Source organism: Palaemon carinicauda, chromosome 11 (assembly GCF_036898095.1).
Source record: "Palaemon carinicauda isolate YSFRI2023 chromosome 11, ASM3689809v2, whole genome shotgun sequence".
NCBI classification, from domain to species: domain Eukaryota; kingdom Metazoa; phylum Arthropoda; class Malacostraca; order Decapoda; family Palaemonidae; genus Palaemon; species Palaemon carinicauda.
In genome coordinates this window covers 110,636,931-110,654,245 of record NC_090735.1, presented here as the reverse complement: position 1 = coordinate 110,654,245, position 17,315 = coordinate 110,636,931, and the positions used below count along the sequence as shown (strand labels likewise).

At 38.4% G+C, this 17,315-nt stretch overlaps 1 protein-coding gene across 2 annotated transcripts in view; it reads left to right on the top strand.

Moving 5' to 3' along the window:
- The window catches only part of LOC137650118 (uncharacterized), an 80,979-nt gene extending 64,532 nt beyond the window's left edge, over positions 1 to 16,447 (top strand). For both annotated transcript variants that reach the window (XM_068383251.1, XM_068383252.1), the window contains exons 6-8: positions 2,303 to 2,480; positions 11,751 to 11,907; positions 13,305 to 16,447. In XM_068383251.1, coding sequence (XP_068239352.1) covers positions 2,303 to 2,480; positions 11,751 to 11,907; positions 13,305 to 13,465 — 496 coding nt within the window. In that variant the 3' untranslated portion in view covers positions 13,466 to 16,447. The remainder of the gene's footprint in view (positions 1 to 2,302; positions 2,481 to 11,750; positions 11,908 to 13,304) is intronic.
- The last annotated feature ends 868 nt before the right edge of the window (positions 16,448 to 17,315 follow it).

Here is a 17,315-nt window from a genome sequence, read left to right as displayed (position 1 = left end):
ATGATTTGATATCCATGGTTTTCTCCTTGTAACTGTGTCCCAAAACTTCACTACCAACTGACTATTGTATGTTCTTAATATCACATCATTCTTTATTAATTGTCTGCTCTTCTTTTCTTAGTGTCTCAAAGACTGCAGATTGATTCATATATTCAATTGCAAAGGTTTCTCTGTGCTCATCTTCTAGAAGCTTAGTTGTGTCAAACCTATGTATTCTATATACATTTCTGTTGGGTGCTTTCAGTTTTAATTTCAGTTGGGCAGTGAGGAGCTGGTGATTACTGCCAATATCTGCACCTCTATAGCTTCTTAAATTTCTCAGTCCTCCTCTCTTTATTAATGGCTATGTGATGTATTTGAATTTTGTGATTGCCACATGGTGAAATCCATGTATATTTGTGGATGTCCTTGTGCTGAGAGCAAGATTGTTTGTTGAACAAAAACTTATAAAATGTGCCCCATTTTCATTTGCAACTTCGCCAAGACCCTCAACACCTATCACATTCTCTATACCTTGATTATTCCTTCCAACTTTAGCAATGAAGACACCAATCACAATTTTCATATCTCTCTGGGATCTCATCTTTTACACTGCAGTTCTTCATATTATTCGTCTTCACTTTTTTCAGGGGAATAATTTGTTGGTGCATAGGAAACTATCTAACACTCATGTTACATTGTTTTGATCTAAACTTTGCAAGTAGCAATCTACTATTTACAGCTCTCCATTCGGTTAATGTCTTTTTTGCTCTTGGTGTCATCATTCCTACCCCTTCTCTTCCAACTCCATCTGTTCTTCCTGAGTATATATATATATATTGCCTTGGTCTAAAATTTCTTTACTAGTCCCCTTATAATGCGTTTCACTTAGGGCCAAGATATCCAAACTATCTTTCATAAATTCATTCTCTACTTGGTGTAACTTTCCTATCTGATTAGGGGTTCTAACATTCCAATTAGGAAATTTTTTTTTTTTTTTTTTTCTCTCCAGTATTTATAAACCAGGAGATTCTTAGCGCCCTGCTACTTCTGGGACTGGGGGCCATTTATTAGTTTTTGTTTTCCATAGACTGACAAAGGATAGCCAGCACCTTGTGATGCGCAGTGCCTGTCTAACTAAGGGAAGTGACCCCTGCCGGTCCATACTAATATCAGTAAGTTCTTCCGGCAGACATCAGGAGTAGAAGCCGAAAAGACATATATCTCGCTTTAATCCCAATCCGTCACCCTGTTGCCAGTGATTTCATGTGATTTAGGGGGACCATTTCCTCCACACCCAAAGTTTATGTTACTCCTCCAGGTTGCGGATCCGCTTATATAACCGTTGACAAACATGGATTGCTAAGATATACCCTATAGCACGGTTTATCTTAAATTTGTCTCAAAAGAATTTAGCAAGTGATGAACAATTATGGTTCCGGGCAGACAATGGAGAAATAGAGAAAAACTGAAATGCCTAAGTGTGATATTTGGTGATTTGGAAAAAGCATATGACTATCAAGGCAAGACTTGTACTGTATGCAGATGTGTGAGAAGGGAGATTCTGAAAAGTATGTTGAAATTGCACTATCTATGTTCATAGAGGCATCCATACAAGAATACCTAAAGATTCTGTACCTACTTGCTGTACCAGTACAGAATATTTTGAAAATTTTGTCATGATTAGATATGCTGTATATTCAAAGTTTAAACAATTGAAAAAATATTTGTAAAAAGCTAAACTATTTGTATGGATTTACCAGAGGCAAAGTTTGCTGCTGTTATTTTAAGTATATCAGTGTATATTTAAAAAAAAAAAAAATTAGTAAATTTCTGCCCTTTTCTATAATTTTGGCACTTTTTTGGTATGTGTTGGACATGATTATAAATGAATCTTGACTCAAGGGCCATTTCTTATAGTAAGGGCTTGTAGATTCATCAGTAATGGTTATAGTCATTTTATCATTACATCAATAGTTGAAAGTTATCCTGATTTTTGTTACTGTTTCTTGATGATATTCTATATATTTTCATGTACTTGATAACATTTGAGTCAGTTGTAGAAATTTATTAAATTTCACTCATTTGAGTGCTTTATGTAATTGTATACAGTAGATTTATTAGAAGGAAATTATTTAACAATTTTATATTGATAATATTTGCTAGATAAGGGATAGCTTAATTTGATAAAAACTAGAATGAATTAGTCAATTTTACGTAACAGGTATGGTTGCAGCGAATACCGAATATGCTTAAACATTAGTTTGCAATATTGTGTCAAGCCAAGTTTCTCAGGTCTAAAGGTATTTTATTTTATTTACAGATTTAGTCTTACGTACCGGCTGATTTTAAGAGAAAAGGAACTGCATTTTAATATTTCCGTCTACAATCCAGGAGCAGAAGTGTTATCCTTTACACTTTTGCTGCATACTTACTTCAAGGTTCCTGATGTGCGTCGTTGCCAGATCACTGGCATGAGAGGTTGCACCTACATTGACAAAGTATATACATGTCTCTTTTGAATTGGGTTTTCTAATTTTTTCATTAGTTTTCTTGAGGTATTCATAATTTCTTAGGAAATCTAAAATTTCTTTTGCTTTAGTTCATAAAATAAATATATCATAATAAACAGTTTTATATTTTCTTTTCAACTTGTCAGTATTAGGTTTATGATTTTTACGCTGTCTTTACCATACTTTTTCTACCTGAACATCAAACAGATTTAGATCTTCATCCATCTTATTTTTTTTTTTTTTTTCCTCCATAATTTGCATGGCCATCATACAGGTTTTTATCCTAATACTTTCATATTTACTGCCTTTTGTTCTCTTCACACACATGCCAAAACTGTCTTTGTTCCTACATGAATGCAAAACCTCATCCTTTAATAGGAGTATGTTTGCAGCTTGGCTGGAACTCTTGATGTGAAATTACTTCGCCACTATACAAACCCTTGCTATTTATAGGGATATTACTTTTGGTGTAGTTAAAAATCGAGCCATAAGACTTTTAGCGAGGGATAACCACCCCAACCGCTAGCTAGCGGGAGGGGCCCCGTAGCCAGCTACCCTGCTCACTCAGACACAACCTGAGCACCTGCTTTGCTTTTGGCTCGGGTAGAGTGCAGATGTTGCTGCTCTCTCCCTCTATTGTCTTTATGACTAAAATATTTTTTTTTCTTTTCAGATTGTTCATGTGCTCTTCCTTACTGGCCTCATAAACCCATGTCCTGGACCTGAGGGCTGCTCTTGTGGTACCTTTATGTCCTTCATGAAGACGGACCCGCACCGCCTGTGTCTGTCCTGTAGAGGCCGGCGGTGTGATCTGGGCAACACTTGTCCTGAATGCCAGGAGTGGTCTGCCTCCCAGTCGGAGAGGTTTGGGCATATGCGTAAAAAGAAGTCCAAGAGAGATTCTTTTCCTTCGGGAGTCTGCCTCAAAGTCGAGGTTTTCTTTGACCCCCCGATCTCTCCCGAAGCTCTTGGTCTATTGGTCTCCCTTGGGAAATGGACAAGTAGTAGTGCAGACCTCTCAATTCCAGGTCAACCTCGGTGATAGAGGGATAGTACTTTTTCCCCTGGAGAAACAGTTCCGCCCCTCCCCTCGGGGAGCGGTTGTTTTTTTCCGACTTGTTTCAGGTATGACCTTTGTTGGCTTTGGCTGATCCGCCCATCAAAGGAGGCATTGCTTGAGCTCCTTTAACTGGGTGCTTAAAGGAACGAATTCCTGCTTCCTTGGAGGTGGATCCTTCGCCCTTGAGCACAGTCCCTGACGTCTCCGGAGTTACTACAGCTCTATCTGCCTTGTTGTCTCCTACTGACGGCGCTCCCCTCCTTTCTGAGCACTTTTCTGTCGAGGGTGGAGCAAAGTCCTGCGGACATCACCACCTGTTCGCGATTGAGAAGCCCTATTGAGAGACTGATCCCGAGAACTCCTAGAGACCAATGTGTGTCACCTCTGACTGCCAAACCAGTTTCTCTCTGGAGGAACCACTCAAACGTTTCTCTCTGGGGGTTCATCAGGCTTCGGAGTTCACTCCTCACCACCCTGTACATTCTCTCCCCCGCTCTGCAGTAAGGAGATGTCTCTTCAGTCCTGTCAAGGACCATTGTGCTGAGCCTTTGAGCTCTCTTTACACGTCAGCTGTTTGTCACTCGCCAGCTGCCTGTGAATCACCAACTGCTCGTCACTCATCTTCGGATGATCACCCGTCGCCTGACTGTCCGTGACCGTTACTCAACACCGTGTGACCTTCACCCCTCACAAGATGACCAACATCAGTCTCGCTTCGAGGGATCAACGCCTGGTAAAGGCCCCAGTCGTAAGACCGGTGCCAGACATACCAGGTAAGAAAGTTAACCCTTCCTTTCAGGTTCCCAAATCTAAGGATCCTCTGGTGAGCCCACCTGGCTTGATGCACTGGTCAAGGCAGTGCAACAAGCTATTACAGGGGTCCTTCCCCCACACATATTCGATGGTCAGCACACCCAGGATCCTTTTGGAAACAGCAAACCTAGCCGGGTCCTCTCCCCCGTCTGACACCAGACGGAGCTTCGAAGGATCAGCAATATCCAGACCCTCCTTGCAGGAGATTCCTTTCTCACTCCTTATGAGGAAACAGGGAATGGAGAATCTAGGTAGGTCTGAGAATCCTCTGCAGGTATGTGTGGTACTGGTATAGCCAGTTGGGAAAAGGAACAGGATTAGGCTGTTTCCCCCTCGGGAGAATAGGAAGGTCTCTATGACAGACTTCTTCCACTTCTCTCTCATAGAGGTGGTCCCTCTAGAGCTTTGTCCTCCATCTCAATCAGACGTTATTCCTCTTTCCAGGGAGGATCGATGTCTCCCTAGGAAAGGGTTAGCCTCTAGGCCGTCTCTCTTGGAGGAATACCTCCCTCCGTAAAGACACAAGGACCATCCTGAAGTCCTCGGCAAAAGATGTCAAGAGGAGCTCCTTCTTGGACGTCAGCCAGACACACACTTTTGATGGCCTATCCCAACGACTTTGACCCACCCCGAGCTCCTATGGGTGAGAGCTTGGAGGTGGAAGACCAATTCGACCTTGAGAAAGACTACTTGCCCAGAGCCTCTAGCCCGAGATAACAGAAGCGGAGCAGAAAGAGTCGGAACATGCTTTCTGGCAGGTTTTGGCCTGCATGAAAGCCATCAACAGCTTGTCAGATCCATCACCAGCCCCTCAAGATGGCAAAGACATGGTCCTGGACCATGTCTATGGTACTCAGAAACCCCCAAGAGCTGCTTTGCTTTGGTCCAAGGGGTTGAAGAGTAATCAGAAGAAGGTAATCTCCTAGTTTAACGGCTTCTCTAGCTCCCTCCAAGCTGGCTCCTCCTTGAAACTCCTTTTGCCACCTTTTGTGCAGCAGAGGAGGTATTACGAGGTTAACAAGCCTCTTCCAGCCCTGCTCTAGACCACTCTTTAGATTCATTAACCAGAGGAGTCCCCTTAGAGAGACCTATCTGGATTCCTTCTCAGCTTCAGAGATCATCAACCAGGAGAAGGTTGCGAAGTATGCCCTGCAGGCTACTTCGTGACTGGACCTGTTGTTGTGGTCTGTGGGCCACCTGATCAGGACTGAGGACTAGTCATGGGAGTCCACCAGGAGATTGATGGAGACCTTTCTATTGTCCAGTACCAGGACAATGAATTCCTCTTCCACCGGGTGGTGAACCTGTCGGCGAACGCCATCCTCAAGCGTCGCGCCTCTATAATTGAAAGGTTCCATAGGCAGGTCTCACAAGCCGAGGTGTCCAGGATGAGAAACTCTTTCAAGGGGAGTTCTCTGTTTGAGCCGGAAGATGTCGGGCAGGTGAGAGAAAGATGGAGGAAGTCTAACTAAGACTCCCTCCTCCATAGTGCCCTTACATCAAGGCCCTACCAAGCTCCATTACAGAAGAAACAGCCTCCATCAAAACTGCTGACAAGTAGTGCTACAGCTACCACATCTACATTGCAGGTGTCTAGGAAACTTTTTCACGACAAGGGCCATAAAGGGTCAAGGTCCTCTCGTTGAGGTAAAGGGAAAAGAGGTGTCGGCTGAGGTGACTTCGTTAGGACGGGCAATCCTCTCGCCTGTGGGGGATCCCTGCAAAGCCACTGGCAGAGATGGCTGGAGCTTGGGGCCGAACCCTGGACGGTCGCAGTGATTCGTTCAGGGTATCGCATTCCGTTCATTCAGTCTCTCCCTCCAATGACTCGGGATCCAGTTCCGTCAAGTTCTTACACGAAGGTATCCACGAAGGAGCAGAGCTGGCCCTTTTGGCCAAAGTTAGGGCCATGTTTGAAAAGGGTGTTCTCTAAGAAGTCCTCGACTTGTCCCTAGGCTTCTTCAGTCAACTATTTCTTATGAAAATGGCGTCTGGAGGCTGGAGACCAGTCATCAATCTCTCGGCCTTAAACAAGTTTGTCAAACACTTCGTTCAAGATGGAGACAGAGGACACGGTCAGACAAGCAGTAAGACCACAGGAATTTATGTGCACTTTGGACCTCAAGGATGCATACTTCCAGATTCCAGTCAATCATTCTTTAAGGAAGTATCTTAGGATCATATTCAACGACAACAAATACCAGTTCAAGGTGCTATGCTTCACTCTATCCACAGCATCCCAGGTCTTTATGAGTGTTCGTCCTAGTGTCATCTTTTGCTCACAGAATTGGCATCTGTCTCCTCAGATATCTGGACGACTGGTTGACTATAGCAGACTCTGTGGCTACCCTTTCGCACCGAGACAGACCTCTAGCGCTTTGCCAAGATCTGGTGATCATGGTAAATCTAAAGAAGTCATCCCTGCTCCCCTCTCAAAGACTGGTATACTTATGCATTATCATAGACACACTTCAGTCATCCCTGCTCCCCTCTCAAAGACTGGTATACTTATGCATTATCATAGACACTGTTCAGCACAAAGCCTTCCCATCAGATGAAAGAGTACAGAGGCTGAGGAAGGTAGCAGGGGCCTTCCTACAACGAGAACTCCTAGCCTAGGGCTGGTTGTGTCTCATAGGTCACCAATCATCCCTGGCCTGTCTGATTTCCAAGGGCTTTCTCAAGATACAATCACTCTAGTGGTGACTGAAGTCCTAATTGGAATCAGGTAAGCTATTCCCGGACATCTTGATCCAGATAGGATCAGTGGAACAGACGAACCTTAGGTAATGGGTGGCAGACGAGAACCTCTGCAAAAAGGTTGACCTCGTTCACCCCAGAATTGATGCTGTGTTCAGATTCACCTATGGCCTTTAGTCAGAAGCAGAAAGGTATCAACATATAAATCTAGAGATGAGGGCAGCCTTCCAAGCTCTCTTAACAGTTCTTGGCAGGTTACCATGTGGTGTTGATGAGTGACACTATGGTAGTGGTTTACATAAACAAACAAGGCAATATCTTTTCGCAGCCCCTATGCCATCTAGCAGAAGGCAACTCGGTGTCCATGTCGGCTTGCTTCATTCCAGGCAAGAGGAATGTGCTTGTAGACAATCTAAGAAGAGCAACTCAGATAGTGGGCTCCGATTGGTCTTTGAATCATCTAGTAGACAACAAAGTCCTGACTTTGTGGGGTTCCCCGACTTTCTTCCTGTTAGTGACGGCCCTGAACTTCAGGCTTCAGCTCTCTGCTTCCCAGTCCCAGACCCCCAGGCTCTAAGGCAAGATGCATTCCAACAATGGTGGGAGAACATCGACGTGCACACATTTCCCCCCGTTTTGTCTGATAAGAGTCCTTAACAAGACCCGAACAAGCGAAAATCTATCCATTACGCTAATAGCTCTGCTATGGCATCAGGCAGTGTTCTTGGACCTTGTGCAACTCCTCACCGAACTTCCGAAAGAAGTCCTTCCCGAAACGATCTACAGTACTTGTATAACTTCGAGAGATAAAGCTCCTTTCAGTCTTAGCGGGGAAAGGCTATCGCTCAGCCTTTGGGCTTGCCTTTAAGTGGGAATAATTGGATATTTCCTCCGTTGGAGCTTTCTTGACTCATACGGAGTTATGAGATCACTTGCCCTCAGTCAGAGATTAGGCTTCCTCCTTGGAATGTGGTTTGCATTTTAAGATCCTTAAAAGGACCTCTCTACAAACCATTACGCCATGCAACTGACCGAAACCTCACTTTGAAGACTGCGTTCCTGCTTGCTTTAGCCTCGGCAAGGAGAGTCGGTTTAGTTCATGACCTCTCGTATGACATCTCCCATTCAAGGGGATGGGCGAAGTGATAATCTACTTCGTCCCTGAGCTCATTGCTAAGACTCACAATCCCTGGGTATTGGACCATAGGTTCGCTCCCTTCAGATTGCAAGTCTCGTTCTGTAACCAATGACCCAGATCAGTTGTTACTATACCCAGTGAGGAGTTTGAGACACTATCTTAAACGCTCTGCAGCAACTCGACCCCGACTAACATCTCTGTTTGTTAGCTCTGAAAGGGTAAGGAGGAGGATCACTAAAAACACTATTTCATCCTGGATTTGCCAGGTGGTTGAAAGAGCTTTAGCTCCTTATCCTCATCTGGCTCGACGACCTAGACCCCATGATGTCAGGGGCATCAGTATATCCTTGGCATTTCAACGCAACTTTTCCGTGTTGCACGTACAGTATTAAGCTTGTGTGTGGAAAAGACAAAGTACATTCACAGCCCATTATTTAAAAGACGTAACCCACAGGAGACTCTATATGTTTATTATCGATCCTGTGGTGGCTGCTCAACAAGTGGTTTAAGAATACCTCAGGCTCCTTGATGGACAAGCAGCAGTTGGCTAAGGGCATTGGTTACCCAGGTTAAGACTGGGATGAATGAGAGTATATCAGGCTTTTCCTTCTTCATCCTCCCCTCCCTTGGGGTACATCACTATGGGTCCCTCTGCAAGCTGGCTTCAACCTCAGCAGGTGATTATCACTTCCCTTGTGTAGCCTTGTATAAGTCATTAATTTATATACTGTTCACATCCCCATTGTTTCCCGCAAGGTAAGCAATGGGAAATGTCCTGCTATTCCTATAGAAACTGAATGCGTTCATATAAGACAAACAAACTCATTACAATGAATTGCTCAGACTGCTATTATACTCACTTTGTATATTTTAGCGAGGTGTTTAAAGTTTTCCCTAGACCAGTCATATACTGTACTTGGTAAAATCAGGTCAATATCCATGCCAGAATTAGGACTCCCTCCAACCTAAGAGTGAGTCATCCACATGAATAACGGAAGGTTTGTTTGTAAGGGAACAAATAACAAATTCGGAGATAATTTGTATTTTTCCCTAACACAAACTTGTAGTTATTTATATAGATTGGCCTGCCATCACCTGTCCCCCAGAAGTCCTGCCTGCAATTAAAAGTGATGTAGCTCACAGCTGTGAGAGTATACTGTATATAGAGGTTCTGGGTACCCCACAGTCACTCCCAGTCTACCTGCTCAAGTGGTTGGGTAGGGTTGCCACCTCGCACTTTTAGTCTAATGGGTCCCTTCCAGTTGCTCCAAGACTATTCACATAAATAACTACAGGTTTGTATTAGTGAGGGAAAAATACAAAATATTTGCAAATTAGTCATATTTTATCATGTGTGGGTAATTTTCATTTAGATAAAATTTTATTTCTGGTTGAAAATAGATGAACGTAGGATTTTTATAAAAATTGATTTTATAACTTTTTTTTATTTGGTAATGAAATCTTGATATACTTTTTATAATAAAGCTCTTCAAAGGTGCCATGGTATGATAACATGAAATATGTGTAATTCAATTCCATATTGAAATTAAACACCACAGTCAAACAAAAAGGAAATTTTCCTTTACGCCCAACAAAATCATTTAAGTTAACCCTTTTACCCCCGGGGTATTTGGAAATTTCCAACCCTAAACCCCCAAGGGGTTATTTTTTTCCCAGCACATTTTGAAGTATATTTTTTTTAAATTGCTCTACCAGCCTTAATTTTTGTCATAGAGAGGTCAGGTTGGTCTCATTCTCTTGGAAAAAGCCTGAATTTTCTCAAAAAATTATCAAAAAATATGAAAAACTATTTTTTATAGCATTTTTTTGCAAGGACGTACCGGTACATCCATGGGGGTAAAGGGATGGCTTCTGTGAAACGTACCAGTACGTCCTTTGGGGGTAAAAGGGTTAATAATTGTCAACATCAACCTTTTTTCTGACCGTGAGGTACTGGCTGCTGTGTAATATTTGACATTGGAGAAGATTGATAAATAGAGCTAACCATATTTCATGTTTTAATGTAGTCAGAGAGCTATAAATTTTATTCATGATATTGAGTAAAAGATTTTTGAATGAATAATCAGATTCTACTTCTTCATCCATAATGGAAATAAGACATCTCAAGTTGAGCAATCCTTGGGTTTAGTTAGGGAAGGTTATTTTTCAATATCCTATAAGAAGTGGTAAAACCTAAGTTTTTGTCCATTTTCTAAAATTGGGATAGGAAGGTAAGACTAGTCGTATATGATTAAACTTAACTTTCTGAACAACTGTTATGCCATAGACTATTCTATATAAGGCTTAAATCGATTTGGAAAGGCTTGCTTTGTTAGTAATATTGAGACAGACTTTTTGTTGCCGTACAAGTTAAATAAGGCTTTTTAGGAAGTAGTTTACCAAACAGACTCGTGTTATTTCTTTATCCTCATTTTGAAAAATGAACAAAATCTTAGGTTTTACTATTTCTTATGGGGATATTGAGAAATAACCTTCCCTGGCTAAACCCAAGGATTGCACAACCATAATGGATGAAGAAGTTGATTCTTATTACCCATTCAAATATCTTGTACTAACTATTATGCACAAATATTTTACAACTCTCCGACTACTGTATTATGATATCTTTGAGGAGCATGACTCGGCCCTAATAAAACAATGTGAATTTGGGGGTTACTTCAAACTAGTGTATATATTTATTTTTCCTTGACCAATTTTTTTATTTGAAAACCACTGGAAAGGTAATTTTATACAAGATATTTGTATTGTACATGGAAAATTCTTAGCATTTTGATTTTATATGTATTATTTTCTCAATTTCTAGAAGTTACTTATTTTATCATTTTTGAATGACAAAATTCAGTCCATATTAAAAAATGGGAGCATTTATTTCTCTGAAAATTTAATTTTTTGAGAAATAAGTAAAGTTCTTTTTAAATTTATTGAATCGACTCTAGTATGTACACGTATTGGCTTTTAGTAGTAATTTTACTCATCACTGGGGATCATAATGACGTAATTATCATATTTCAGGGTTATTCACAAGCCAGTATTGAGCCCCCTTGCCTCAAATTCAAAAGCATTGCTCTTGTCACACATATATACGTCACATGCTTCAAATGTGCACACATGATCAAGACTGGCTAACATATATATTCTCGACTTATTTTTCTAGGCGAATTTTATGCTTTTGGCATATTTAGTTATCCTTTTACATTTTATGCATAAATGACCTGACAAAGAAATAAGAACAACATAGTTTAGATTTGATCCCTAAATAACATAGTTTTAGTGGAGTCGACCCATGCCCTCCGTAAAGAAACTAATTAGAATTGCATAATTAAAGAACGCTTGTTTGTTGTGCATCCTCTTTACTTCTGAGAAATTCAAGCTTTTCATAATTCAAATATTTACTTTAATGTGATCATGAAAATAGAGAAAGAAATTAAGAAACTATTCATAATGTTAAATCTATGTGAGTAGTGAGTATTGTGCCGTTCCTCATTTTAATATTAAATTTTTTTAAATCTGTATTTTAATTTTGCAGACACGAGAAGGGGCTCTGTATCAAGAACATAGAGATGTTGTTACAATCAGTGAATGGACTGATCGTATTTATCAAAATACTCCACTGGAGCACATAATTACAAATGTTGTCAGTGGTCGAAAGATGAGAATACAGAAGTACAACCTCGTAGATACTGGTAAGTTTTCTCATTTAGGTATGATATATTTAAGTTTGTAGATTTAGTTAATAGAGGTTAACATTGTTATTTATAACACAGGGTAGGGTAGCTTTTTTTTTATTTTTTTCAACAGGGTAGGGTAGGTGTTTTTTTTTTTATTTTTTTTTATACCAATCATTAGAAACTTAACAAACTTAGGTTGGTTGGTTCTGCCATTGTTAATAATCCCATCCTGGAATATTGGATAGTCCCTCAATAAGGTTTGGTACCCTGAAAGACTGATGTATGTTATTTTATGTTTATTTCAAGAATGTGACACTAGAGTTACATTGAATCCCTCTCTGGTTATGGCTCATTTTACCTTTGCCTATACATTCACAAAATAGTCTCGCTTATTCTTTACACATTTTGTTTCATCTTATACCTGACAACACTAAGATAACTGAACAATTCTTTACTCAAAGGTTTAATTACAGCACTGTAATTGTTCAGTGGCTACTTCTCACTTGGTAAAAGTAAAATACTGTGTTGTATTGAGCCTGATGATGGAGAAGGCCTGATTATTAGAATTAAATGCATACCTAGTATTATGAAGAGTACAGGAAGGTCTGAATATAATGGATGGTCAGAATTATGAAAAATCTTAAGCAGCATGCATAACCAACTAATTGATCGATGGTGCCAGCGATTAATATCTAGATCAGGAATAAGAAATTTAATAGACCGTTCAGAAATAGCCAAATATCTGTATAAAATAACTTGGCCCCAAATTTATTAACCATATTGAGATAGGGCCATCATCCTGGTGAATACATGAGGGGCTGTCCAGAGACTTGAATTGGTAAACCTTTACCTGTTGACAAAATGACTGTATTTTCTTGAATTAAGATTAATTTGAATTTTACAATATCCATCTGAGAGGCCTATTGAAAATATCCACATTTCTTTTTTTTTTTTTTTTTTTTCCCATCACATACAGAACGGTCGAGGGTGTTTCTGTCAAAAACTTGAGAACTGATTCATTTCATTTCATTTGTAGTGCTGTATAGTTTCTGGTATGACAAGTTTTTACACGAGTGGAAATTCTTAAAAACCTCTTCACTCTTTTCAGTATCTGAACCAATAATAAAACTATCTGATGAAAGTTGTCTACCATTGCCAGGTCTTGGGAAGAATGTTACAGGGAAAGCCAAACCTCTTTTAATATTTTTAGATATAGCAAGGTTTTGGTTCTCGTTTAGAAGTCCATTTGTTGTGAAAGTAATATTATTCAACCAATGATATATGGTGCATTGTTGGAATGAGTTCTCAGGATACAATAATAAACACTTCTATAGATCAGTAAAATATTCAGGATTATAAGTAAGATACATTTATTCTAAAATAGTATCAACAAAGTTTTAACTTTCTTCCAGTGGTGTGGAATCCTTGGATAGAGAAAGCTAAAGAGATTCCTGACTTTGGTGAAGAAGAATTTCCAAACCTGGTGTGTGTGGAAGCTGGTCATGTATCGACACCAGTCATCCTTCCACCAGGAACTGTGTTTGAAGCCAGCCAGATTCTACAAGTCATGTAGAAGTTTATTTTAACCAATTTTAGTCAAGTCCATAATACATTGTTTTCCAAGATTTATTGGTCATTAAATTAAGGAGTTAATAGGAAGTAAATGGGCACTCAACTATTAAACTTCAAACATCTATGGATTTGGCAAGGATGCAGAATTACATGATGAAGTCCATTGTTAAAGAATGTGTGGAATGGAAAGTTTGCGCAAGAATGCCTTTTATCGAAAGCTATATACAGTATTATGAGAGTTAATGGACATGAAAGTCTTTAATTTGATATCTTTAAATATTGGTAAGTGTGTAGATCATGAGATTTAAGTGAAATTTCTACAAGTGGCTTTATTTACTATTTTTAGTTCAGCTGATATTTGTTAAGAGACATTGCAATAGTTATGCAAACATTTCGCCAGATATGTAGTATTGACTTATGACTGTCATTTATCATAATTCACCTTATGAATGTTAGAGATTTGTTTTAAATCTCCAGTGGTTCAAGACTTCTCATAGAATTTAGTGTTTCTATTCATGAAAATACCTAATGGTGCTATGAGTGTTGTGGGAACTGGGGAGCATAGTTATAGTCATCAGACAACATTGCATCGAATGCTGTTATTGTGCACTTGATTGACCATACTCTCAACTATTTCATCATCACCAGTTTTTAAAATGATGCGACTTTCTGGTTTTATTTTTTTTTTCTTTTTTTTTAAGACAACAGATATGATTAGTTGGAGAAAATGCATTTTCAGTTAAATTGATATTTATGATGTGATCTCAGCTATAGCATTTAAGACTTGTGAATAGAATTGCATGCACAAGCACTTTCATGTGACCTGATCCGACGCATTTTGTCATGGTTGTGTAGCTGTTTTCATTAATATCATTATTAATATTATTACCTTGTATCCCAGTTACAAAAGCCAAAGTTTATGAATCAAGATGAAGACAGGGTGATTAATTCTAAATATTTGTATTATATAGATTGTTGTAGATTATGATACCGTAGTCAGGAATTGCTTTGCGCATTCTGTGATGGTGCATAACAAAAGTGTGCTAGAGGGTTGCTAACTTGTTTTGTGGAGTAGAGGATATTGTAGAAGTTTGTAGTGTACTTTTTTAGCTTTCTAATATTGTTAAAACCCAGGGTAGGCATATCTAAAATATGGATATAGTTAGTACATTTGACTGCCAAACTCAATTTCAGGTTCTTGTTTTCAGAAACCTATTTGTGATTGGTTCTAAGCTTGGGTTATGTATTGAAATGGTTTCTAAGCTTGTGATATTTTAGATCCTGAATTTTACAGACCTGGGTAGCATGTGGCTTTCCCATTCTTGTTTAAGGATGGAAATACAATATGGAAAAATAGGATTTGTAGTGTTCATGTGTGAAGACTTTTTTTTTATATATATATATACTGAAATTCAGACCAATTTTCAGACTGAATTGTATTATTTTTAACTTAACAAAAGAGTTTTGCCATTGTTCTGTACATGATATTGTATAATGGAATACTTCCCTCTTTATAGTAAATTTTAAATCATATTTTTATTATTGTTTGCAAGTCGTTATTGAATAGCCATTCTGTTATTGAAATACATAGATTGAAAGCCTTGATCTTATTTCTGGTCTTACTAATTTTATCAACTCGAAACTCTGAGTGTAACATTGTTGCTAAGTTGAATAGCATTTAAATGTACAAATGGAACTATATTAGTGAAATTTTTATTGCAAAGCACAAATTGTTCCCTACCTTTTTATTTTACACAAATGTTTAGCTTCAACTTAATTATGAAAGTTGATACAATGAACCTGTTCTGTAATAAGCTTTGCTTTAATTTCTTTAGCATTCCTATTTTTCTCTTAGAAATTTTGTTCTGTGTAAGTTATTTTTCTACATATGAAACTTGTGTTTCCAACTTTGGAAAATTTATTTAGTGATTTTGATTACCAAAGCCTCAAGAATTGTATGAAAAATATGAAACAACTTTTTTTTTCCATTTATAAAAAATTAACTAGATAATCTCAACTTTGTAAACTGCTACTTCAGTGCTACACTGTTCTAGCTACTAACAGAGTGAGGGTAAACAGTTTTGTACCTAAATCTTTAGGTAAATAATTCCTCAATTAAATTATTTACAATTTTAAGGGACCCTGGAAACGTTGAGGTACTGTACTTTGTCAGTAATGGGGTTTTGTATTTAAATATTTTTATTTTTTGTATATCCATAATGAAAAGTTGTCATTTTTGACTTAGTTCACAAGAATTTTGCCTTTAGATGAATAGCTATACGAATATTAAACAAGACATTTTGTTAATGCAAGAATTATATGTCTGGTGTACATATTGATCTTGCAATCATGGTATAGGCTTTATAGCACTATAGTGTAGAGTAAGAAATGGTTAACACTTTAGGTGCTTTATAGAATCTAAAAGACTGTACTCATTCTCTAGCATATGGTGGTTATAAATTTTAGACTGATGAATAACAAATTATTTTAGTTCTAAAGTAATATGGCAATTACCATCGGCCTCCAGCAATACAGTATTGCATTTTGTAAATTTATTTATTTAGCAGTAATACTTTGATAAATTGTCCAGATTTGAAATGATAATCAATAGCATTTTTCACTACAGTAATTACAAGTGAACATATCACATTTTATACAATCAGTAAATCGGTCATTGATGACTAAAGGACTGGGAAATGTGTATTGTATGCTTTTGATTGAGACCAGTTTGTTAGTACCTATATTTAAAGCAGTGTATGGTACCATTTTAACATTTTCTATAGTGTTCAGCCATGCTCTAGAAAAAATTAAATTGCCATGGTGTATGATTCACCTCTTGAATTTAGAGAACTGTTAAGATTTTTTTTTTTTATCTAGTTAAAGACAAATTTTCCAGTTTGTGGATGTGATTAATAACAAAATTTTGAAATTGTTAATGGTTGTTTCATACACAGTTAGCTAATAAATAAAAAGTCATACTATTTCAAGATATTTGATTTCCTAATAGCATTTATTACTTTTGATGAGCATATTTGGGGATGATTGGGACTGAATAAGCCCCATAGTTCCAACTTGTCTATGAACTTTCTAGAAAAGCAGGACATACTGATAACTTCTCATTTTTTTATGTTCTAGTCAGTAAACTACTTTGATTCTATATACCCAACCCTAAAAATTACCATTGATAATTATTTCTGAACCTTTCCTGATGTTCACATTGCTTCTCGTTGGGTTTTAAATTTTGTGTAAGGCTAGAACAGAATCCAACATGATATGATTACCAAAGAAACATTGTTTCCCCTGATCTAGGGCCAGTACATCAACTTATTTAGATGTGGCCACATCACCTTTCTAGCTGAAAATTGTCTGCTATGTCATACATGGCATCCTAGAAAGGAACCATCCTGTCGGTCAACTGGCCACGTCCCTATGCCCCAACAAGCTCTCATCCCCCTTTCGCATTTCATCGTCTGATAGGTAAATGTCTGTGTCTTCAGTAGAACAGCATTAGGTTTGTTACATGAATTCAGGCTTTTCCTCTTGGCATAATTAATTAATATAAAGCTTGTTTCATATTAAAGGGCTGACAGTTGAGTTATTGTGTTTGTTATTAGGTTTAGTTGGTCACCAGCTTGATTAGTGTTAACTTTCATGAATGTCTTTCCTTTTCAAGTAAGGGATTTGTTAAATAGCCTTCCAAAATGTTTGTCCTTTGTGTCATAACTATAAGTAATCTGCGAATGTTTGGGGTTGTTTAATTGTCAGTGCCATTATTAATTACACAAAGTTCCAATTACAGTCCGATATGTAATACAAAGGAAGGTTAACTTTGTGGCACCTATAACTAAGGT